This window comes from Pseudophryne corroboree, chromosome 8, assembly GCF_028390025.1.
Source record: "Pseudophryne corroboree isolate aPseCor3 chromosome 8, aPseCor3.hap2, whole genome shotgun sequence".
Taxonomy (NCBI): domain Eukaryota; kingdom Metazoa; phylum Chordata; class Amphibia; order Anura; family Myobatrachidae; genus Pseudophryne; species Pseudophryne corroboree.
In genome coordinates, this window is record NC_086451.1 from 75,958,786 (window position 1) to 75,984,004 (window position 25,219).

Here is a 25,219-nt window from a genome sequence, read left to right on the forward strand (position 1 = left end):
TTGCAACAAGTTACTTTTATTGCAAAAATAACTTCAATATAAGATGAACTCTTAAATATGTCTCTATACAAGTATAATCTATATCCATTCAATAAGTATACGCATAATACCAGAGAAAGCATATATAGCATTGAAGTCATATAATTGGGAAAAAAAGCTAATATGCATGTAATTTAAAATCTGCATCATTACTCAAACCATATTAAACATATGGAAATTTATAGACCTATATACAGTATATGGTACAGAACAGCCGGTCCCCTTGTCATTAAAGGGGTCTGCAGGCAGCTGTTACATACAACAGGGCACATATATGCAGGGTCACCTTTCCTCAGTTGAGTAGAATGCCCCTGCGACATCACTGTGGGGCAGATTTATTAAGCCTGGTGAAGTGATAAAGTGAAAGTTGATAACACACAAGCCAGTCAGCTCCTGTCATTTTTCAAACCCAGCCTGTAACCTAGAACTTAGGAGCTGATTGGCTGGTGCTTTATCACCTTCCACTTGATCACTTCACCAGGCTTAATAAATCTGCCCCTGTGTCCCTATTAGCGGGTACTGTTCATTCTTTGATACCAACTAGAGACCTGATTGTTCCAGATCACATATGTGAAGAATGTTTTAGCATAAATTACTGTGTGCTATGACAAGAGATTGGGGTTTAGCTAATGAAAGCTAGTATCTACTCAAATTAAATGTTAATTTTTATGAAACAGTTTATTTAACTCACTATTAAAGCCACTTGGGCACAACTGATGTTGGCGTTTTGTCATCTGGACCAATGGTTATGCAAACCAGTCATTAAGTTCAGTAGCAATTAGCAACAACCCCCAGTGATGTCAGTCTCTCCCAATGAAGCAGTCTTTGGCCGCCCCCACAAAATAACTGTGTAGCTGCTGGGTACCCAGTGACAACCTATCCAGTATAATGGTACAGGTCACATAACAGCTCTGAGCTGCAGGGACTGAAGTGCTTTTGCTGTGGACTTGTTGCAGCTTTCTAAGCTCATTCAGCGTGGTAGCAAGTTTGTATCATACTTGCCTACTTTTAAAAAAGCATTTCAGGGAGATTGTGACAGCAACACCTATCTGCATGGACGTGTACTGCTACATCTGAGAGGCGTGTTATAAAAATGACTGACATCCAAATGTAAATGAGCCCCAAAGTTAGTAAGATCAGGTGCAATCAAGGAGATTGCTGGTGTATTCAGGGAGTCGGGGAGATTGCTGCTGTTTCAGGGAGTCGGGGAGATTGCTGCTGTTCAGGGAGTCTGCTGCAGAATGCAGGAGAGTAGGCAACTATGGACTCTGCATTATCTCGATTCCCCCCATATGAAAAGTACAGGTCCGAGTCCTCCCCCCCAGTCCTCTCCTGGGTATGCACATTTGCTTTTCTACTGTCTGGGTTTAAACTGTTCCAGGAGTTTTGTCTCCTCTCACCAAGACTGGAATGTGCAGCATAAAGGCCGTGTGCTTGTCTGGATAGGTGGGAGTTTTATTTCATATGACCTCATCATTCCAGGATATAAAGCAGCCAGCAGCAGACTATTTGCTTTGTTTTGGAATTAAAATGGTCTGTTCTATCCTGTCTTTGTTACAGAAACAGCGTATGAAGTTCTTGCAGGACATTTACCTTTTCCACCATCACTGGCACAATCTCCACTGCTAAATAGTATCACTATGGGCAAGCCAAATAATACTTTCCCTGGGACCTAGTAATAATATTCCAAATTATTTATGTGATCTCCAAATTATTTATGTGATCTTTCTGATTTTATTTATAGAATATATATGTGTGATTAACACTTTCACCCTCTGCCCACCAGACTCTTGTCATTAGTCTGTTGGAAGATTCTGCTTGGGAAGCTTTCATACACAAAGTGGCTGATAACTGAGAAAAAGAAGCCTGCACTCTACAACACCACATACACTGTGTGGGTCTGGGACTGAGGGTCGACAGCAAAAAGGTCGACACACCTTAGGTCGACGCCAATTGGTCGACACACCTTATGTCGACATGGACAAAAGGTCGACAGGAACAAGGTCGACGTGGAAAAATTTCGACATGAGTTTTTTATGTTTTTTGGGTGTCGTTTTCTTCGTAGAGTGACTGGGAACCCCAATTAGTGCACCGCGTCCCCTCGCATGGTGCCTTCGCTCCGCTACCGCTTCGCTCGGCACAGATTACCATTCCAATCGTAGTCCACGTGGATCGGTAAGTATGAAAAGGTTCAAAAAAAGAAAAAAATCGTGAAAAACTCATGCCGACCTTTTTCCAGGTCGACCTTGTTCCTGTCGACCTTTTGTCCATGTCGACCTAAGGTGTGTCGACCTAAGGTGCGTCGACCTTTTTGCTGCCGACCTGGAGTCCGGATACCCACTGTGTGATGCATAATGCAGTAAGACATGAACCGTTGGTGGTTGCTAGGTGCTTTTTCTTACATCACCACCTTGTCTTTTAGATTTAGTGCCCATTTACTGTTTGTCCTGTCTGCCATGTTTGAAGTACACACAGGAAAACCTAACTGGATGCTTCTCCAACACCATAAACATTACAAATACATGTGGTTTAAACTGCATGCATGCCAAATCTAGAGCCGGCGATAGTGACGTGCGGGACCACGCATCGCTGTCACCGTACACACGGAGAGATCCGTGCTTAATTTCTAAGCAATCTAGTCAGATTGCTTAGAATTTAAGCACGGATCTCTCTGTGTGCCTGTATTGGTCCATTCCTGACTCGGAAACTGTGCAATACGTTTTGTCTTTGTTCTCTGTGATCTATCGTTTGATGCATACCACACTGTCACATTGCCAAACACCCTTATGCAAAAATTGCTTATATCCTTCATATGCGGAGATCGAGATGCATTCCCACCAGTGACAGCAGCATCTGGGTTATGCCAAGCAAGTCACAGGCTCTTACATTCCACTTGTGCCCCTGTTCTAAACCATTTATTTTATGTCTCAAAATGCATTCTCTTTTAGGCATAAATTAATCTACAAAAACCTTTCTTGTGCAGCAAAAACAGCCCTGCATCTCGTGCTTAAAAAAAATAATCAAAAACAATCTGTGCCTGAGCACAACCTAAAATGCCAATCCAGGCCAGCGGAGCATTCATAAACATCCAATTCCTGCTTGCTGACATTACTGGTCGGAGTGGAAAGCGCATGCTTCTCTTGCAGAACCTCTGGTGTGGAGGCAATCAGTAGAGTCGCAAAGTAGATTATATTTCTGTTTAGGACTTGGGTCTTTATCCTACGGCCCTTCAGCTGCTGTGGAACTACATATCCCAGCATGCCCTGCTGCAGTTTTGCTATTAAGGCATTCTAAAACTGAGGGAGTGCATGCTGGGATGTATAGTTCCACAGCAGATGGAGTGCCGCGGTTGAATACCCATGGTTTAGGAGATACATTTTCTCTAACGTCCTAAGTGGATGCTGGGGACTCCGTAAGGACCATGGGGAATAGCGGCTCCGCAGGAGACTGGGCACAACTAAAGAAAGCTTTAGGACTACCTGGTGTGCACTGGCTCCTCCCACTATGACCCTCCTCCAGACCTCAGTTAGAATCTTGTGCCCGGCTGAGCTGGATGCACACTAGGGGCTCTCCTGAGCTCCTAGAAAGAAAGTATATTTAGGTTTTTTATTTTCAGTGAGATCTGCTGGCAACAGACTCACTGCAGCGAGGGACTAAGGGGAGAAGAAGCGAACCTACCTAACAGGTGGTAGTTTGGGCTTCTTAGGCTACTGGACACCATTAGCTCCAGAGGGATCGACCGCAGGACCCGACCTTGGTGTTCGTTCCCGGAGCAGCGCCGCCGTCCCCCTTACAGAGCCAGAAGAGTGAAGAGGTCCGGAAAATCGTCGGCAGAAGACTTCGGTCTTCACCAAGGTAGCGCACAGCACTGCAGCTGTGCGCCATTGCTCCTCATGTACACCTCACACTCAGGTCACTGATGGGTGCAGGGCGTTGGGGGGGGGCGCCCTGAGGGCAATATAAGACACCTTGGCTGGCAAATCTACATCATATATAGTCCTAGAGGCTATATAGATGTAAAAATACCCCTGCCAGTATTCCAGAAAAAGCGGGAGAAGTCCGCCGAAAAAGGGGCGGGGCTATCTCCCTCAGCACACTGGCGCCATTTTATCTTCACAGTGCAGCTGGAAGATAGCTCCCCAGGCTCTCCCCTGTAGTTTTCAGGCTCAAAGGGTTAAAAAGAGAGGGGGGGCACTAAATTTAGGCGCAATATATGTATACAAGCAGCTATTGGGGGAAAAATCACTCAGTTATAGTGTTAATCCCTGCATTATATAGTGCTCTGGTGTGTGCTGGCATACTCTCTCTCTGTCTCCCCAAAGGACTTTGTGGGGTCCTGTCCTCAGTCAGAGCATTCCCTGTGTGTGTGCGGTGTGTCGGTACGGCTGTGTCGACATGTTGGATGAGAAAGGTTACGTGGAGGCGGAGCAGAGGCCGATAAATGGGATGTCGTCCCCTGTGGGGCCGACACCAGAGTGGATGGATAGGTGGAAGGTATTAACCGACAATGTCAACTCCTTACATAAAAGGCTGGATGACGTAACAGCTGTGGGACAGCCGGCTTCTCAGCCCGCGCCTGCCCAGGCGTCTCAAAGGCCATCAGGGGCTCAAAAAACGCCCGTTACCTCAGATGGCAGACACAGATGTTTACACGGAGTCTGACTCCAGTGTCGACGAGGTTGAGATATATATACACAATCCACTAGGAACATCCGTTGCAAGATCTCGGCAATGATAAATGTGTTACGCATTTCTGACATGAACCCAAGTACCACATAAAAGGGATTTTATTTTTGGGGAGAAAAAGCAGCCAGTGTTTTGTTCCCCCATCAGATGAGTGAATGAAGTGTGTAAAGAAGCGTGAGTTCCCCCGATAAGAAACTGGTGATTTCTAATAAGTTACTGATGGCGTACCCTTTCCCGCCAGAGGATAGGTCACGTTGGGAGATATCCCCTAAGGTGGATAAGGCGCTCACACGTTTGTCAAAAAAGGTGGCACTGCCGTCTTAGGATACGGCCACCTTGAAGGAGCCTGCTGATAAAAAGCAGGAGGCTATCCTGAAGTCTGTATATACACACTCAGGTACTATACTGAGACCTAAAATTGCCTCAGCATAAATAATGCTGCTGCAGCGTGGTCTGATACCCTGTCAGATAATATTAATACCCTAGACAGGGATAATATTTTGCTAACATAGAGCATATTAAAGACGTCGTCTTATATGAAGGATGCACAGAGGGATATTTGCCGGCTGGCATCCAGAATTAATGCAATGTCCATTCTGCCAGGAGGGTATTAGAGACCCGGCAGTGGACAGGTGATGCTGCCTTAAAAGGCACATGGAGATTCTGCCTTATAAGGGTGAGGAATTGTTTGGGGATGGTCTCTGGGACCTCGTATCCACAGCAACAGCTGGGAAGAAAATTTTTTACCTCAGGTTTCCTCACAGCCTAAGAAAGCACCGTATTTTCAGGTACAGTCCTTTCGGCTTCAGAAAAGCAAGCGGGTCAAAGGCGCTTCCTTTCTGCACAGAGACAAGGGAAGAAGGAAAAAGCTGCACCAGACAGCCAATTCCCAAGATCAAAAATCTTCCCCCGCTTCCTCTGAGTCCACCGCATGACGCTGGGGCTCCACAGGTGGAGACAGGTGCGGTGGGGGCGCGTCTCGGGAATTTCAGGGACCAGTGGGCTTGCCCACAGGTGGATCCCTAGGTTCTGCAAGTAGTATCACAGGGATACAAGCTGGAGTTCGAGGCGACTCCCCCTCGCCGTTACCTCACATCAGCCTTGCCTGCTGCCCTCGGAGAAAGGGAGGTAGTACTGGCGGCAATTCACAAGCTGTACTTCCAGCAGGTGAAATCAAGGTAACCCTCCTTCAACAAGGCTGGGGTTACTATCCAAAATGTTTGTGGTACCGAAACCAGACAGTTCGGTGAGACCCATTCTAAAATTGAAATCCTTGAACACTTATATACGAAGGTTCAAGTTCAAAATGGAATCGCTCAGGGCGATTATTGCAAGCCTGGAGAATTTCATGGTATCACTGGACATCAAGGATGCTTACCTGCATGTCCCTATTTACCCTCTTCACCCTCTTCACCAGGTGTACCTCAAAATTGTGGTACAGGATTGTCATTACCAATTCCAGACGTTGCCGTTGGTCTGTCCCCGGCACCGAGGGTATTTACCAAGGTAATGGCCGAAGTACTTATCCCGTACTTGGACGATCTCCTTATAAAGGCGAGGTCCAGGGAGCAGTTGTTCGTCGGAGTAGCACTATCTCGGGAAGTGCTACAACAGCACGGCTGGATTCTGAATATTCCAAAGTCGCAGCTGGTTCCTACGACGCGTCTACTGTTCCTGGGTATGGTTCTGGACACAGAACAGGATAAAAAGGGTTTCTCCCGGAGGAGAAGTCCAAGGAGTTGGCGTCTCTAGACAGAGACCTCCTAATACAAATACAGGTGTCGGTGCATCAATACACGTGAGCCTTGGGAAAGATGGTAGCTTCTTACGAAGAAATTCCATTCGCCAGGTCCCATGCAAGGATCTTCCAGTGGGATCTGTTGGACAAGTGGTCCGGGTCGCATCTTCAGATGCATCGGCGGATAACCCTGTCTCCAAGGGCCAGGGTGTCGCTATGGTGGTGACTGCAGAGTGCTCATCTTCTAGGGGGCCGCAGATTCGGCATACAGGACTGGGTCCTGGTGACCACGGATGCCAGCCTTCAAGGCTGGGGGGCAGTCACACAGGGAAGAAACTTCCAAAGCCTATGGAAAAGTCAGGAGACTTCCCTACACATAAATGTTCTGGAACTATGGGCCATTTACAATGCCCTAAGTCAGGCTAGACCCCTGCTTCAACATCGGCCGGTGCTGATCCAGTCAGACAACATCACGGCGGTCGCTCATGTAAACCGACAGGGCGGCACAAGAAGCAGGATGGCGATGGCAGAAGCCACAAGGATTCTCCGATGGGCGGAAAATCATGTGTTAGCACTGTCAGCAGTGTTCATTCCCGGAGTGGACAACTGAGAAGCAGACTTTCTCAGCAGACACGACCTCCACCCGGGAGAGTGGGGACTTCATCCAGAAGTCTTCCAAATGATTGTACACCATTGGGAAAGGCCACAGGTGGACATGATGGCATCCCGCCTCAACAAAAAGCTACAAAGATATTGCGCCAGGTCAAGGGACCCTCAGGCGATAGCTGTGGACGCTCTGGTAACACCGTGGGTGTACCAGTCGGTGTATGTGTTCCCTTCTCTGCCTCTCATACCCAGGGTAATGAGAATAATAAGAAGGAGAGGAGTAAGATTTATACTCATTGTTCCGGGTTGGCCAAGAAGAGCTTGGTACCCAGAACTCCAAGAAATGATCTCAGAGGACCCATGGCCTCTGCCGCTCAGACAGGACCTGCTGCAGCAAGGGGCCTGTCTGTTCCAAGACGTACCGCGGCTGCGTTTGACGGCATGGCGGTTGAACGCCGGATCCTGAAGGAAAAGGGCATTCCGGAGGAAGTTATCCCTACGCTATTTAAAGCTAGGAAAGAAGTGAACGCAAACCATTATCACCGCATATGGCGGAAATATGTTGCGTGCTGTGAGGCCATTAAGGCCCCAAAGGAGGAATTTCAGCTAGGTCGATTTCTGCACGTCCTACAAGTCAGAGGTGACTATGGGCCTAAAATTGGGTTGCATTAAGGTCCAGATTTCGGCTCTATCGATTTTCTTCCAAAATAGAACTGGCTTCACTGCCTGAAGTTCAGACTTTTGTTAAGGGAGTGCTGCATAGTCAGCCCCCGTTTGTGCCTCCAGTGGCACCGTGGGATCTCAACGTAGTGTTGGATTTCCTGAAGTCGCATTGAGTTGAGCCACTTAAATCCGTGGAGCTACAATACCTCACGTGGAAAGTGGTCATGCTGTGGGCCTGGGCGTCGGCCATGCGTGTATCAGAATTGGCGGCTTTGTCATGCAAAAGCCCTTATCTGTATTTTATATGGATAAGGCAGAATTGAGGACTCGTTTCCAATTCCTTCCTAAGGTGGTATCAGTTTTTCATGTGAACCAACCTATTGTGGTGCCTGTGGCTACTTGGGACTTGGAGGATTCCAAGTTTCTGGACGTAGTCAGGGCCCTGAAAAGTATATGTTTCCAGGACGGCTGGAGTCCGGAAAACTGACTCGCTATTTATCCTGTATGCACCCAACAAGCTGGGTGCTCCTGCTTCTAAGCAGACTATTGCTCGCTGGATCTGTAGCACGATTCAACTTACACATTCTGCGGCTGGACTGCCGCACCCTAAGTCTGTAAAAGCCCATTCCACGAGGAAAGTGGGCTCTTCTTGGGCGGCTGCCCGAGGGGTCTCGGCTTTACAAATTTGCCGAGCTGTTACTTGGTCGGGTTCAAACACTTTTGCAAGAGTCTACAAGTTTGATACCCTGGCTGAGGAGGACCTAGAGTTTGCTCATTCGGTGCTGCAGAGTCATCCGCACTCTCCCGCCCGTTTGGGAGCTTTGGTATAATCCCCATGGTCCTTACGGAGTACCCAGCATCCACTTAGGACGTTAGAGAAAATAAGATTTTACTCACCGGTAAATCTATTTCTCGTAGTCCGTAGTGGATGCTGGGCGCCCATCCCAAGTGCGGATTGTCTGCAATACTTGTATATAGTTATTGCCTAACTAAAGGGTTATTGTTGAGCCATCTGTTGAGAAGCTCAGTTGTTATCATACTGTTAACTGGGTATTGTATCACGAGTTATACGGTGTGATTGGTGTGGCTGGTATGAGTCTTACCCGGGATTCAAAATCCTTCCAGAAATCTAACTGAGGTCTGGAGGAGGGTCATAGTGGGAGGAGCCAGTGCACACCAGGTAGTCCTAAAGCTTTCTTTAGTTGTGCCCAGTCTCCTGCGGAGCCGCTATTCCCCATGGTCCTTACGGAGTCCCCAGCATCCACTACGGACTACGAGAAATAGATTTACCGGTGAGTAAAATCTTATTTTTTTGGGAGACTGTTTTGAAGAATACTGCCTTAGATCCAACGTGGAAAATTTACTAAAACTTCTAAAACAGAGAGTTGGTGAAGTTGCCAATAGCAACCAATCAGATGCAGTCTGTCATTTCTCTGTTGCCTTTTAGAAAATGATAGACAGCATCTGATTGGTTCCTATGGGCAGTATCACCAATTCTCTGTTTTAGAAGGTTTAGTACATTTACCACAACATTTTCTCACTGCACCATGGGGGTCATTCTGAGTTGATCGTAGCGCAGGGCTACGATCACGACAATAGACATGCGGGGGGACACCCAGCACAGCGGCGATGCTTTTGCACTTTAGGAGTAGCTTCCGGCCAGCGCAGCTTTAACGTGCTGGCTGGGAGCCACTCATTGCTCCCCGGCCCGCAGCGATCGTAGCTCAGCGACGGCCTTCGGCCGCCTGGCATGCGCCGGCGCATGCACAGTTCTGACCCGATTGCTGCGCTGCGATAAACTGCAGAATGACCCTCCATGTCATCAAAACCCTTCCCAACCTCTACCACTGAAGACATCCTTGCATTGGTTGTTCCCTCCCGATCTTTTTTTTTTTTTTGTCATCTCATCCATACCATTTCTTATCATCATCTGTTTATATGTTGCTCTGTACTTCTTATCTCTGTCTTCCAGAAATACAAATGAACGGGTATACAGATTACATCAATTTAGCATAGTTTTATATGTGTGTGTGTGTGTGGAATTAGCTTTGTCGTAGCATCTAACAGGGAAGTAAAACGCACAAATCAGCATTGCATGAAAACTTGAAACTTCAAAGGATTCTGATACTATATATTATTATTTATTTATTCAATTATTCATATAGCTCACATTTTGCCACGGAGCTTGCAATCTATATTCCCTATCTAATGTACACATGTGATGCACTAGGATAATGTTTTTTGCTAGAAGCCAGTTAACCTACCAGTATTGGTTTTGGATTGTGAGATGAATAAATAGAAAACCCACAGGGAGAACATACAAACTGCACACATGGCCTTGATGGGTAGTAAACCCAAGACCCTAGTTCCACGAGGCAACAAGCTAACCATTGTGCCACTATGCTGCCTAATGCTGATGAAAATTTCGAACAGGTTCGATGAGCCTCAAATTCAAGCTTTAAGGATGGCCCAAGCCTTCCCCAACGATGTCACACCACATACAAGGGGTGTAGTATGGCATGCCGGCGCTCGGGCTCCCGGCGACCAGCATACCGGCGCCGGGAGTCCGACTGCTGGCATACCGACAGCGTGGCGAGCGCAAAAGGAGCCCCTTGCGGGCTCGCTGCGCTCGCCACGCTACGGGCACGGTGGCCACACTATTTTATTCTCCCTCCAGGGGGGTCGTGGACCCCCACGAGGGAGAATAGTTGTCGGTATGCCGGGTGTCGGGATTCCGGTGCCGGTATACTGTGCGCCAGGATCCCGACATTCGTCATACAGAAGACCACCCCATACAAGGGATGGCAAACCTGACAGCACAGGAATTGTAATAACTAGGGTTCAGGAAGGTTTTAGTTAAAGACAATAGTGGGGGGCACAGGGCAAGGACCCCTGATATGGGTAGTGGATGTAGTAAGGTGCTCCTACAATTAAAGCCAGGCTCAACTGTGGACCTAATTCAGACCTGATCGTAGATGTGCTAAATTTAGCACATCTACGATCAGTTTCACAGACATGCGGGGGGACGCCCAGCACAGGGTTAGTCCGCCCCGCATGTCTGGCTCTGCCCCTTCCCCCTCCACACAAACACACAGACACACACACACACACATTGCACAGCGGCGATGCTTTTGTACCTGAGGAGTAGCTCCCTAGCAGCGCAGCTCCTGCGCGCTGGCAGGGAGTTACTCGTTGCTTCCTGGGTTGCAGCAGCTATGTGCGTTGCCCGGACCGTGACCCCAAAACGGCGGCCCAATGCCGCCGGCCTGCCCCCTCCCGCCCAGCGAAGGCCTCTACCTGTCAATCAGGCAGAGGTGATCGCTGGGCTGAGATGGCCATCGGCTCTCTGGGATGTGCAGGCAGTTCAGCAAGCGCACAGCAGCGATTAGGTTTAAATTCGGCCCTGTGTCCTTACGTTAGGGACTGGTATTTGCACTCCTGTTTTTTTTTTTTTTATAGACGTTAAATAATTCACATAATTTCTGTTTGTATATAACATACAGTGCACATACATTCAATTTATTAATATACAGATCAGTGGTAGCTTTTCACAGTTCTGGGGTTATCGGTCTAAGTCAGACTGCTGGTTTATCTGTGTGGAGTTTGTATGTTCTCCCTTTGTGTGTTAAGGAATTTAGGCTGCGTGGACTGATGTGAAAGATTTTGTCTTCTGTGGAAAGCACAACATAATATAACACTATATTAATGAGATAAACACAATTATAGAAAAAACAAATAAATGTAATCATCGTGCCTTCTTTACAGTGCATACATTTACCTAATGATCAGCTGCTTAATAGGGATCCTAATTTATATTTGTGATGACATACTCTTCCACCACCCATAATTATAAGTCTGAGCGAAGATGTCTTAAGGGAACAACAGAACATGTTCTGGCCGCTCTTCTCACTATCTCTTCGCTGTCTGACGTGTCGGGGGATAAAATCCAGAATAGACATGTAACTGTCACCGTCACGGCTGTCTGTTCATTGCATGTGACCTGATTTCTTTATCCGTGTGGACTTCTTTCTGTGACCAGTACAAAATCTCACTGGCAAAGTGGTGCTTTGGCCACTTCTACTGTAGCAGAGTATTAAGACCTTCTGGCAGTGGCCGCAAGTTTCCTCTTGTCATTAATAAACTGTTCCGCCCGCTGCTGTGTCACGGATTACTTGTTTGGAAACTATTGTCTGTTGTATCCAGGTTATGGATCTCACTCAGCTTGGGGCTCGTGAAGATCACAACACAAGCAAAGAAAGTGGAGACAGGCAAATTAACACTGCACGTCACGTTTTACCCGTGCAGCTTTGTGCATGTGGCAGCACTTAAAGAGTGTTTTTTTTTTAAATAATTTATTTGTTTATTCAGTTTTATGAATCAAGGAGAGTTTCCCACCTTCCAAGCTAGGGTCTTTAACATATATTTATGTAGGGGATGACCACAAGCGGTTATACTGACTGCAGAACACCAAAGAGGGGACTATCGGTGGCATGTAATGAAGTCTGAGATTGACGGAGGTACGGGATGCCAGCCGATCTCTGAATTTTTTTTAAAGGGGCAATCACTTACAAGGCATTCCGCACTACCTGCAATCTTGGACTCCCGTTACATCCCGCCGCATAGCCTCATTAAACTAACACAATGTAGTATTTGTGTTTTACGGCGTTGCTAATATTTGATGTCTCCTATTTTACAACAATTCCATTCTTTTGAAAATTCTTTTGGAGCACGTTGAGCAATTACAATGATTTCAGCATGTACAGATAAAAACGTAGAATTTGACAGCAGATAAGAACCAAATGGCCCATCTATTCTGCCCTAAACACATGTACACGCACACACTTTTACAGTAGGGTTCATTTTTTGTTGGGAGCCAATTGATCACCAGTATATTTTGGGTTTTGTGGGAGGAAACCGAAGTACCCGGAGGAAACCCACGCCAACAAAGGGAGAATATACAAACTCCACACAGTTAGGGCCGTGGTGGGAATGGAACCCATGACCTTAGTGCTGTGTGGCAGTAATGCTAACCATTACACCATCCTCACTGTCCACAAAATATCCACACACTAACCTATCCTCGAATCACGCCAAATAGCCCCATTTGACGCACAACAGATTATGCAACTAAGCTGCGCCATGCATTCCGCCACACAGTTTTATATACGTATGTTTCTCTGACGTCCTAGTGGATGCTGGGGACTCCGTAAGGACCACGGGGAATAGACGGGCTCCGCAGGAGACTGGGCACTCTATAAGAAAGATTTAGTACTATCTGGTGTGCACTGGCTCCTCCCTCTATGCCCCTCCTCCAGACCTCAGTTAGATTTCTGTGCCCGGCCGAGCTGGATGCACACTAGGGATCGACCGCAGGACCCGTCCTTGGTGTTCGTTCCCAGAGCCGCGCCGCCGTCCCCCTTACAGAGCCAGAAGCAAGAAGATGGTCCGGAAAATCGGCGGCAGAAGACTTCAGTCTTCACCAAGGTAGCGCACAGCACTGCAGCTGTGCGCCATTGCTCCTCATACACACTTCACACTCCGGTCACTGAGGGTGCAGGGCGCTGGGGGGGGGGCGCCCTGAGCAGCAATAAAAACACCTTGGCTGGCAAAATAACCACAATATATAGCCCCAGAGGCTATATATGTGGTAATTACCCCTGCCAGAATACAGAAAAAAGCGGGAGAAAAGTCAGCCGAAAAAGGGGCGGAGCCATCTCCCTCAGCACACTGGCGCCATTTCTCCCTCACAGTTCTGCTGGAAGGAAGCTCCCTGACTCTCCCCTGCAGTCTACACCACAGAAAGGGTAAAAAAGAGAGGGGGGGGGCACTAAATTTAGGCGCAGTATAACTTATAGCAGCTATAAGGGGACATAATTCAGTTAGTCCCTGCATTATATAGCGCTCTGGTGTGTGCTGGCATACTCTCTCTCTGTCTCCCCAAAGGGCTTTTGTGGGGTCCTGTCTCCTTTAAGAGCATTCCCTGTGTGTGTGCGGTGTGTCGGTACGGCTGTGTCGACATGTTTGATGAGGAGGCTTATGTGGAGGCGGAGCAGATGCCTATAAATGTGATGTCACCCCCTGCGGGGCAGACACCTGAGTGGATGGATTTATGGAAGGAATTACGTGCACGTGTCGACTCCTTACATAAAAAATTTGACGACATGCCAAATGCGGGACAGCCGGCTTCTCAGCTCGTGCCTGCCCAGACACTTCAAAGGCCATCAGGGGCTCTGAAACGCCCACTACCTCAGATGGCAGACACAGATGTCGACACGGATACTGATACCAGTGTCGACGACGATGAGTCAAATTTAATGTCCACTAGGGCCATTCGTTGCATGATTGAGGCAATGAAAGAGGTGTTACACATTTCTGATATAAACCCAGGTACCTCAAAAAAGGGTATTATGTTTGGGGAGAAAAAACTACCAATTTTTTCCCCCATCTGAAGAATTAAATGAAGTGTGTGAAGAAGCGTGGGCTTTCCCCGATAAAAAATTGGTGATTTCAAAAAAATTACTAATGGCGTTCCCTTTCTCGCCAGAGGATAGGTCACGTTGGGAAACCCCCCCTAGGGTGGATAAAGCGCTCACACGTTTGTCTAAAAAGGTGGCACTACCGTCTCCGGATACGGCCGCCCTAAAGGAACCTGCTGATAGAAAGCAGGAGGCTATCCTAAAGTCTATATATACACACACTGGTGTTATACTGAGACCAGCTATTGCTTCAGCGTGGATGTGCAGTGCTGCTGCTGCTTGGTCAGATTCCCTGTCGGAAAATATTGACACCCTAGACAGGGACACTATATTGCTAACTGTAGAGCATATAAAAGACTCAGTCTTGTACATGAGAGATGCACAGAGGGAGATCTGCCGGCTGGCATCTAGAATAAGTGCTTTGTCCATTTCTGCTAGGAGAGGATTATGGACTCGGCAGTGGACAGGGGATGCAGATTCTAAAAGGCACATGGAAGTTTTGCCTTATAAGGGTGAGGAGTTATTCGGGGATGGTCTCTCAGACCTTGTTTCCACAGCAACAGCTGGGAAGTCAGCATTTTTGCCCCATGTCCCCTCACAGCCTAAGAAAGCGCCGTATTATCAGGTACAGTCCTTTTGACCCCAGAAAAACAGGCGGGGAAAAGGCGGGTCCTTTCTGTCTAGAGGAAGGGGGAAAAAGCTGCAACACACAGCAGGTTCCCAGGAACAAAAGTCCTCCCCCGCTTCTTCCAAATCCGCCGCATGATAATGGGGCTCCACAGGCGGAGCCAGGTACGGTGGGGGGCCGCCTCAAAAATTTCAGCGATCAGTGGGTTCGCTCACGGGTGGATCCCTGGATCCTTCAAGTAGTATCTCAGGGGTACAAGCTGGAATTCGAGGCGCCTCCCCCCCGCTGTTTCCTCAAATCGGCCTTACCGACAACTCCCTCGGGCAGGGAGGCTGTACTAGAGGCAATTCACAAGCTGTATTCCCAGCAGGTGATAGTCAAGGTACCCCTACTTCAACAAGGATGGGGTTACTATTCCACACTGTTTGTGGTACCGAAACCGGACGGTTCGGTGAGACCCATTTTAAATTTGAAATCCTTGAACACATACATAAAAAGATTCAAGTTCAAGATGGAATCGCTCAGGGCGGTTATTGCAAGCCTGGACGAGGGGGATTACATGGTATCCCTGGACATCAAGGATGCTTACCTGCATGTCCCAATTTACCTTCCTCACCAGGAGTACCTCAGATTTGTGGTACAGGATTGCCATTACCAATTCCAGACACTACCGTTTGGACTGTCCACGGCACCGAGGGTGTTTACCAAGGTAATGGCAGAAATTATGATACTCCTTCGAAAAAAGGGAGTTTTAATTATCCCGTACTTGGACGATCTCCTAATAAAGGCAAGGTCCAGGGAGCAGTTACTGGTCGGAGTAGCACTATCTCGGGAAGTGCTACAACAGCATGGCTGGATTCTAAACATTCCAAAGTCACAACTGGTTCCTTCCACACGCTTACTGTTCCTGGGGATGATTCTGGACACAGAACAGAAAAAAGTGTTTCTCCCGCAGGAGAAAGCCAAGGAGCTGTCATCTCTAGTCAGAGACCTCCTAAAACCAAAACGGGTATCGGTGCATCACTGCACACGAGTCCTGGGAAAAATGGTGGCTTCATACGAAGCAATTCCATTCGGCAGGTTCCATGCAAGGACCTTCCAGTGGGACCTCTTGGACAAGTGGTCGGGATCGCATCTTCAGATGCATCAACTGATAACCCTGTCTCCAAGGACCAGGGTGTCTCTACTGTGGTGGCTGCAGAGTGCTCATCTTCTAGAGGGCCGCAGATTCGGCATACAGGACTGGGTCCTGGTGACCACGGATGCCAGCCTTCGAGGCTGGGGCGCAGTCGCACAGGGAAGAAATTTCCAGGGACTTTGGTCAAGTCAGGAGTCGTCCCTACACATAAATATTCTGGAACTAAGGGCCATTTACAATGCCCTAAGTCAGGCAAGGCCCCTGCTTCAAAACCAGCCAGTTCTGATCCAATCAGACAACATCACGGCAGTCGCCCATGTAAACCGACAGGGCGGCACAAGAAGCAGGATGGCGATGGCAGAAGCCACAAGGATTCTCCGATGGGCGGAAAATCACGTACTAGCACTGTCAGCAGTGTTCATTCCGGGAGTGGACAACTGGGAAGCAGACACGACCTACACCCGGGAGAGTGGGGACTTCATCCAGAAGTCTTCCTACTGTTGATAAACCGTTGGGAAAGGCCACAGGTGGACATGATGGCGTCCCGCCTCAACAAAAAGCTAAAGAGATATTGCGCCAGGTCAAGGGACCCTCAGGCGATAGCTGTGGACGCTCTAGTGACACCGTGGGTGTACCAGTCGGTTTATGTGTTCCCTCCTCTGCCTCTCATACCAAGGGTACTGAGAATAATAAGAAGGCGAGAAGTAAGAACGATACTCGTGGTTCCGGATTGGCCAAGAAGAGCTTGGTACCCAGAACTTCAAGAAATGTTATCAGAGGACCCATGGCCTCTACCGCTCAGACAGGATCTGCTACAGCAGGGGCCCTGTCTGTTCCAAGACTTACCGCGGCTGCGTTTGACGGCATGGCGGTTGAATTCCGGATCCTAAAGGAAAAGGGCATTCCGGAGGAAGTCATTCCTACGCTGATAAAAGCCAGGAAAGAAGTAACTGCAAACCATTATCACCACATTTGGCGAAAATATGTTGCGTGGTGTGAGGCCAGGAAGGCCCCTACAGAGGAATTTCAGCTGGGTCGTTTTCTGCACTTCCTACAGTCGGGAGTGACTATGGGCCTAAAATTGAGTTCCATTAAGGTCCAGATTTCGGCTCTGTCGATTTTCTTCCAGAAAGAACTGGCTTCACTGCCTGAAGTTCAGACTTTTGTAAACGGAGTGCTTCATATTCAGCCCCCTTTTGTGCCTCCTGTGGCACCTTGGGATCTCAATGTGGTGTTGAGTTTCCTAAAATCACATTGGTTTGAACCACTTAAAACTGTGGATCTGAAATATCTCACGTGGAAAGTGGTCATGTTATTGGCCTTGGCTTCGGCCAGGCGTGTGTCAGAATTGGCGGCTTTGTCATGTAAAAGCCCTTATCTGATTTTCCATATGGATAGGGCAGAATTGAGGACTCGTCCCCAGTTTCTCCCTAAGGTGGTATCAGCTTTTCACTTGAACCAACCTATTGTGGTGCCTGCGGCTACTAGGGACTTGGAGGATTCCAAGTTACTGGACGTAGTCAGGGCCTTGAAAATTTATGTTTCCAGGATGGCTGGAGTCAGGAAAACTGACTCGCTTTTTATCCTGTATGCACCCAACAAAATAGGTGCTCCTGCTCCTAAGCAGACTATTGCTCGCTGGATTTGTAGCACAATTCAGCTGGCGCATTCTGCGGCTGGATTGCCGCATCCTAAATCAGTGAAAGCCCATTCCACGAGGAAGGTGGGCTCATCTTGGGCGGCTGCCCGAGGGGTCTCGGCTTTACAACTTTGCCGAGCTGCAACTTGGTCAGGGGCAAACACGTTTGCTAAATTCTACAAATTTGATACCCTGGCTGAGGAGGACCTTGAGTTCTCTCATTCGGTGCTGCAGAGTCATCCGCACTCTCCCGCCCGTTTGGGAGCTTTGGTATAATCCCCATGGTCCTTACGGAGTCCCCAGCATCCACTAGGACGTCAGAGAAAATAAGATTTACTCACCGGTAAATCTATTTCTCGTAGTCCGTAGTGGATGCTGGGCGCCCATCCCAAGTGCGGATTGTCTGCAATACTTGTATATAGTTATTGCCTAACTAAAGGGTTATTGTTGAGCCATCTGTTGAGAGGCTCAGTTATATTTCATACTGTTAACTGGGTATAATATCACGAGTTATACGGTGTGATTGGTGTGGCTGGTATGAGTCTTACCCGGGATTCAAAATCCTTATTGTGTACGCTCGTCCGGGCACAGTATCCTAACTGAGGTCTGGAGGAGGGGCATAGAGGGAGGAGCCAGTGCACACCAGATAGTACTAAATCTTTCTTATAGAATGCCCAGTCTCCTGCGGAGCCCGTCTATTCCCCATGGTCCTTACGGAGTCCCCAGCATCCACTACGGACTACGAGAAATAGATTTACCGGTGAGTAAAATCTTATTTTTCTATATACATCTTGGTCACATCACTAATGCAACAAAAGTACAATGCACAGGTACTCTGGTGCCTGACGCCAGGATTGCTGTCTGCCACTTTGACGCTAATCAGGGGAAAAGGTGAAAGACTGAGGGTTGATATGAGTGAGCCAGACCATGCACTCTGCTACAGACCACGGTGCCTTATCTGTGGCTTTATACCAACTCTCAATAATATAAATTCTTAGCACGCAGCACATTATAAGTGACTTTGGATGCAGCTACGATGGGACACAGGCTAAATTATTATATAAGCAAGAAATAGCAGCATGTCTTAGTCGCGCCTTGTGTCTTGCATCATATAGCTCAGAAAGGATGGGTGAATTAGCACGCATCTGCAGTAATAGACAACCTGATACACTGCAGGGGCACAACCTGATACACTGCAGGGGCCACATAGACAGACAGATAACGTCAGAAGGGCTATACATTAACCTTTATAGCAGAAATATGATTAAACAAGACATTTGTCTGTAATATCAGCAGTCATTGCACACAAGTGTAACAAGCTGTAACAAACACATCTGACACCAAAGCAGGAAAGAGGGGATGACCACAGGGAATGGCCATCTCTTCCCAATCACTGATTTAGGGGGCGATGTATCAAACCTTGGAGAGATAGAAACATAGAATTTGATGGCAGATAATAACCACTTGGCCCATCTAGTCTGCCCCTTTTTATACCATATTTTTTATTTCAAACCTTATTTGATCCTTATTTCTATATATAAAGTACCAGCCATTCAAAGCTTGTAGCTACAATTTTACAGGCTGTGTTTGAAAAATAGCAGGAGCTGATTGGCTGATACTTGATCTCTAGTCTCTTTTTATTTCTCTCCAAGGTTTGATACATTTCCCCCTTAGACCATACAAGCCAAAGTTTTAGTGTCACACAATCAGATCACAGTAATTGCTCTAGTTGTGACTGTCAGCTGATCCGCCCCTATCATAACTTGATCAGGAATAGCGTTTGGTTTAGGCCTACACTGTCTAGACAGTTCATTGGCAGATAAGGAATTGCCGAGGGCACAATCAATACCAGCTTGTTCAGTTAGCGAACATGGTTCTGAGGTGATGGTGAGTGTGCTACCCACATGTGTAACCTCATTTGTTCTCCCTGCATTTCCCATGTGAGAGTTTCATTCTTATGTGCTCCAAAAGGCATACAGTCTGGGTGTCACATGTCGTGTCTAATGAAATCTTTCTTTCATGGTAGGCTTATTGGCTTTTCTTAATAATACAGGCATTATCACTTTCTCTTCCCATAAACTGAATCACTTCAGTTTCTGAGCTGCAAAATTAGGAATAGGTAAATGGTGCACAAGTAGTGCTGTGGATATTTGCCTTTTTGTAGCATGCATGGTAATAATCTAGACACTTTATACAGTATTGTGTTTGCTAAGCTAAGCAAGAAGCCTTTCACTTTTCTTCTTCTTTTCTTTATGCTCTTAAATATTGACCAGTCAAGATCACAAAGAACTACGTGAATGTCGTAAAATCGGGGGTGATTATTAGTTAGGCTTTAAGGTAGGTAGGGCCAGTCGATATTCCTGATGGGCATGTTTTGAAACACGGATTTGCCGACATATCCAACCTCTATTCAGGTTCAATTTCTTCAAGGGCTCTGGGTTATTGGATTCCAGGATTTTATTGATAAGTAGTCTGATCCATTCAGACAATGGGGCAAATGTATTAAGCCTGGAGAAGGCATAAAGAAGTGGTGATAAAGCAGTGATAAGTGCAAAGTGATAACGCACCAGCCAATCAGCTCCAATATGCAAATAGACAGTTATAAGCTGATTGGCTGGTGTATTATCATCTTTCACTTATCACCGCTTTATCACTTCTTTATGCCTTCTCCAGGCTTAATACATTTGCCCCAGTATTTCCTGTGCCACTGGCTGCCACTAGATCCAAAAGCTGCACAGCCTCCACCCACATGCTTAGCAAGGTGCTTTTCAAGGAGCGTAGATTATCAGATCTACACTAAAAAGGTCTACAGTCAATAGGTTGATCAATAATTCATTAGGTTGACATGGAAGAGGTAGACAGTAGAAAAGGTCGACAGGGTCAAAAGGTCAACATGGAATGGTCGTCACACAAAAAAAGGTAGATACAACTTTTTTGGGGGTGTATTTTGTCACTTTTCTGCCACAAAAAAAGCCCATTTAGTGGACCGCGTCCCCTTGCATGGCGAGCGACTTCGGTTTCTATTCCCAGTCGTAGTCCACGTGGATGGTAAAGTATGAAAAAGTTGAAAAAAATTAAATAAAAAAACCTTATGTCTGCCATTGTCATGTTGACCTTTTGAACTACCTTTTATGTGTCGACCTTTTGATTCTGTTGACCAAAAGCATGTTGACCATTATTGGTTGACCTAGTGGCTGTAGACTTTTTTTTAGTGTACATCTATAGAGCAGATACGGGGTCACTATATCCAAAGTGATACAAAAAAAATAAAATTAAAAATGAATACTGATTTCTCTATATACCAATATTTGCTACTGCACATGCGCTGTTGCAGTCTAGAGAAGGGCATGGTGCTGCTGCTCACAGACCAGAGCCGGAGAGACAATGATACGTCGTAGCTAAAGAATCGATCCGCATGATATCTTGGGTGGACCGATACGTATCGGTCTGTGATACCGATAATTCCGAATATCTGATATTGATCCCCACCCCTACTTTGCACTAGCTGGAACTATTTTCTGTAAGTGGTAATGCAATGTCTGTTGAATTATTCTGAGTGTTATATAGTACCTGAAGAACTTGGAATAAACAATATCTTTGTGTTCCGCAGGCACGACAGCAAGCCCAGATACGGCACCAAATGGCGGACGACAGTAAAGGAGATTATTCGTCAGTGTTACTAAAGTTTAACCGTGAGCAGCACGAGCATTATCACACACACATCCCGGCTATCTTTCAGGTGAAGTTATAGGAGTGCTGCATGTTACCTAGAAGAACGCAAATAATCTGCTCTGCTCGTGTCTTTACAATTTATGAGGCTTGGCAGTTTCGTTCCTTGTCATTTTGTTGATAGTCCACAAGCACTTGTTGATGTTGGGGTTTCTTCCTATTCATTTTTTTTTTTTTAGAGTGGGCTTAGGCAACCAGTGATCTGGCAGTTGTCGGGATGAACTACAAGTTTGATCATGCCTTGACAGTCTCTGACAAGCAGAACATCCTGAGACTTGTAGTCCCACCACTAAAAAAACTGTGTTTCTGAGAAATAGAACACAATGGTTTGTGTATGCATCTCTCTGCCCATGGGAGAACATTTGGGGGGCGGGGGGGGATTTAATTTTAATCTGCTTTCCTATGTGTATGTATAGCCCACGGCCTGTATCTGAACATGCGTCAACAATCGCAGATACCATTGTTATCCTGCTTCCTTTTGTAGCATGTGTTCTCCACACGTCGTCTTGTTTTGGCAGGGGTATTTTCTTTCATGTCCGTTGTATGTTATTTGTGTGTATCATGATCCCCGCAGTGTTTCCACCGTAAGAAAATAAATTATTATAAAGAGAGAAAAAATGGCTATAGGCCGGAGGCTTTACACATTGATTGCTTAGTGTCAGAAGCATGTGTTGTGATTGTTTGCTGTACTGTGGCAGCAGTAAGGTATCCCCCACTCACAGTTTCCTATATTCCTTAGAAACTGCAAGACATGGAGGAAAAGAGGATAGCACGAATGGGGGAGTCGCTAAAAACATATGCCGACATAGACCGCCGAGTCATCCCAATCATTGGCAAATGTCTGGACGGAATCACTAAATCCGCAGAGTCCATCAACGAAAAGCAAGTAAGAGCCTGTGATAGTTACTAGTGTCATTCTCCGAGGCTTGTGTCTTGTTTTTATGCCTATTCTGCCAAAAGTTGGAAGAATATGTTACGTTCACTTTTTGGCTATCATTTCTGTGTTATTAAACAGGTCCCGTCCTTGTGATATCACTAATTCATGAATCAGTGGAAAAGTGGGCCAGTGGAGAAGTTGCCCATGGCAACCAATCTGCTTTTAAGTAATATTTATCATGTTCTTATTATAAAATTATACGTAGCAGCTGATTGGTTGCCATGGACAACTTCTTCACTGGCTCACTTCTCCGCTCTTGTCACTGCTTAATGAATAGACCGCTAAGTTTGTTGCAGTTGGTTACAATAACAATGTGTATGTACTTACGGTTGGCTATACATCCAAGAGTGGTCCTGTTATCCTGCATTATTACCCCTATGCGGAACACTTTATTCATACTCACTAGATGGAATTGCCCCCCCTTTCCTTCCCTGATTTGCCGCATGTTCTATTTATGGTCCAGTGAGTATGGACAGAGCATTCCTCATACTGATTAACAGACCACTGCTTGGAGGTCACCTTAAACTGAGTTTGCATTATGGTTAACGCAATTGGCATGTGAATAACCCCTTGTGAGTATTAGTCTGTCCAATGAAAGGCAAAAACACAATGTAAATAATAGAAGTGAATTATTTAGTGAACTTCAGGGCTTACTATGAGTTGAGAAAAAAAACAAAAAAATAAAACAAAGCAAGTAACTTTTTATCTGGAACAAACCATATTACAATGTTAGGGTTGCAAATACATTTATTGTTTCTGCATGCAGAGTAAATACTGGTCCGCTTTTGCATGTAGCTAACAGATGCTGGGCAACTATTTTTACACTGCAACGTAGACCTGCGTTTGGGTACGCCCCTCTCACATCTACATTTCTGCATATGTTATATCTGCCCCAGCTGCAGTGCAAAGTTACTTGCTCTTGTTTGCTTTGCTCCCAATTCAGAGTCAGTCCCTTTGCTGCTAGCAGAACAGCCTGATGACCAGTATCGGCCAAAGTCTCTGATGGTAATGTGCATCGGCATAATTGAAGCCAGACATTTTATTCTGTTCTAATTTAATTAAATAATGATATTTGTAGACAGTGGGCCTTTGCTTTTTGTTTTTTCCAACTCTGGAAAACAGTGATCTTTGTAAAAGTGACTTTGGCATTAAATGTTTTGGGCATTATTATGGGCAGGTAAATGCCATATTTAGTTTGTGTTATTGTACAAACATTTTGTCCTCTGCTCTCACCTGTCACAGGACCCTAAAACATATACCTGTACTATAAAATAAATGTTGTATTAAAATGGGAGATGTTAGTTCCATATATTGCAGTGTACAATATTATGGTGGTATGGGTGCACTTTGTCACCCTGCCAAAGGTTTACAGATAGTTTGGGGGCTTCGCTCCCCATCAGGTATGTGCCATTACTGACCAATTTTATAGGGGCTGCTTGGCCGACCCAAGCACTAATTGTAAATGACAGTGGCACTACTACTGCTTACCTCTAGGTGGCGTGGTAATTGTTGAAGCAATTGCTGGTTTCTCTGGCTAGGTCATTCTGGGAGCTTACTTTGGTTCATGGGTAAATACGCTTAGCCAGCAGAATGTTGTTGGCTGGCTCCAACACAAGACACGGGAATAGATTAGATTGTTAGGCTTTAGCTGTAGGTCACAGGAACACAGCAGGTTTTGGACTCTTACCAGAACAAAGCAGGATCCTTTGTAGTAGTGATGTTTATTTTCTTAGAAATCTTACACAAGTTGCTACACACAGCACGCTCTTACACCCAAATAAGAGATGGTCGATCTCTAATTATATGGAGCTTTTCTCCCTTTACAGTATATAGAGTATACACACTCATGCTAGCACTGGGTAATCCTGCCTTTGTCCCTTTAACCGAGCAATAGCTCCATGAACCACTAGACCAGGGATGGGGAACCTTCGGTCCGCCAGCTGTTGTTGAACTACACATCCCAGCATGCCCTGCAACAGTTTTAGCATGGCCAAATAGCCGAAGGTTCCCCATCCCAGCGCTAGACTGTCACCGCAGCTTGGGGGAACGGAGCAGCAGCATAATGCCAGCAGGTTCCCCCGTCCCTAGCACCAGGGATACTACTTTTATATTGCAGACTTTTATAAAGCATTGTATGGGTCAGATTTTAGATTAATACACCAATAAGCAGTGCATTATCTATGTGTATCTGTCATGCAGACTTTGCAATGTGCCTCGTTGCCATGCCTACAGAATTACCTGGTAAGCCAGCAGTCAGGCGCCGGGTGAGACTCTGCTCCATGCTGTGAACCAGACGTGTGGGCATTGTCACCTTCACCTCCTGGTCCTGTGATAATGCCCATAGACATGCGGGGGAGCCCATTGTTCCCTCTGATTCTCCACCATTCTCCTTTATATCCAATGCAGTAGCATATGATTTTAATTGTTAATATGACATTGTTTGCAGCTCAACCCAGGACAGAGTTTTGGTCTGAGCAAACACTTTAATCTCACTATGAAATAGGCAGTTGTTACAAGTCACCTGCAAGCTTCCCCCTCCCCCTGCCTAGAATTCCCAACATCCCATCATTGTAACCTGTATCATCACTCTCATCTTTCCGCGGTACGTTCTATAAGCATATCCGCCCCCCTTCCCCAATCCTGGGCAGCTTCTCAAGCAGGACTTCCATCACTGTCACAGAGACACCTGTATCTCTGCCAGGCCCCAAGCTTCCTTCCTGCAGTCCAGGCCTGATAACTGTGCGGTCTGCATTATCTGCTGTTGTGTACGGGGAAATCCTGCTGGGTGGAGAGGGCACAACTCCGAGGAAGCCAAAGCTATTGATTTAAAAAAAAAAAAAAAAAAAAAGTTTTTTTTTGTTGCAACAGCCGCCGTGCCTTCCTGTTATCACGGTCAGCGAACATAGTGTCAGACATTCTTCCCTTCATTTCCATAACATT

At 46.4% G+C, this 25,219-nt stretch overlaps 1 protein-coding gene across 16 annotated transcripts in view; it reads left to right on the forward strand.

The window, feature by feature from the left end:
- The window catches only part of FNBP1 (formin binding protein 1), a 390,370-nt gene that overhangs the window by 293,717 nt on the left and 71,434 nt on the right, over nt 1–25,219 (forward strand). For all 16 annotated transcript variants that reach the window (XM_063936685.1, XM_063936686.1, XM_063936688.1 and 13 more), the window contains 2 exons: nt 21,224–21,352; nt 22,082–22,228. In XM_063936685.1, coding sequence (XP_063792755.1) covers nt 21,224–21,352; nt 22,082–22,228 — 276 coding nt within the window. The remainder of the gene's footprint in view (nt 1–21,223; nt 21,353–22,081; nt 22,229–25,219) is intronic.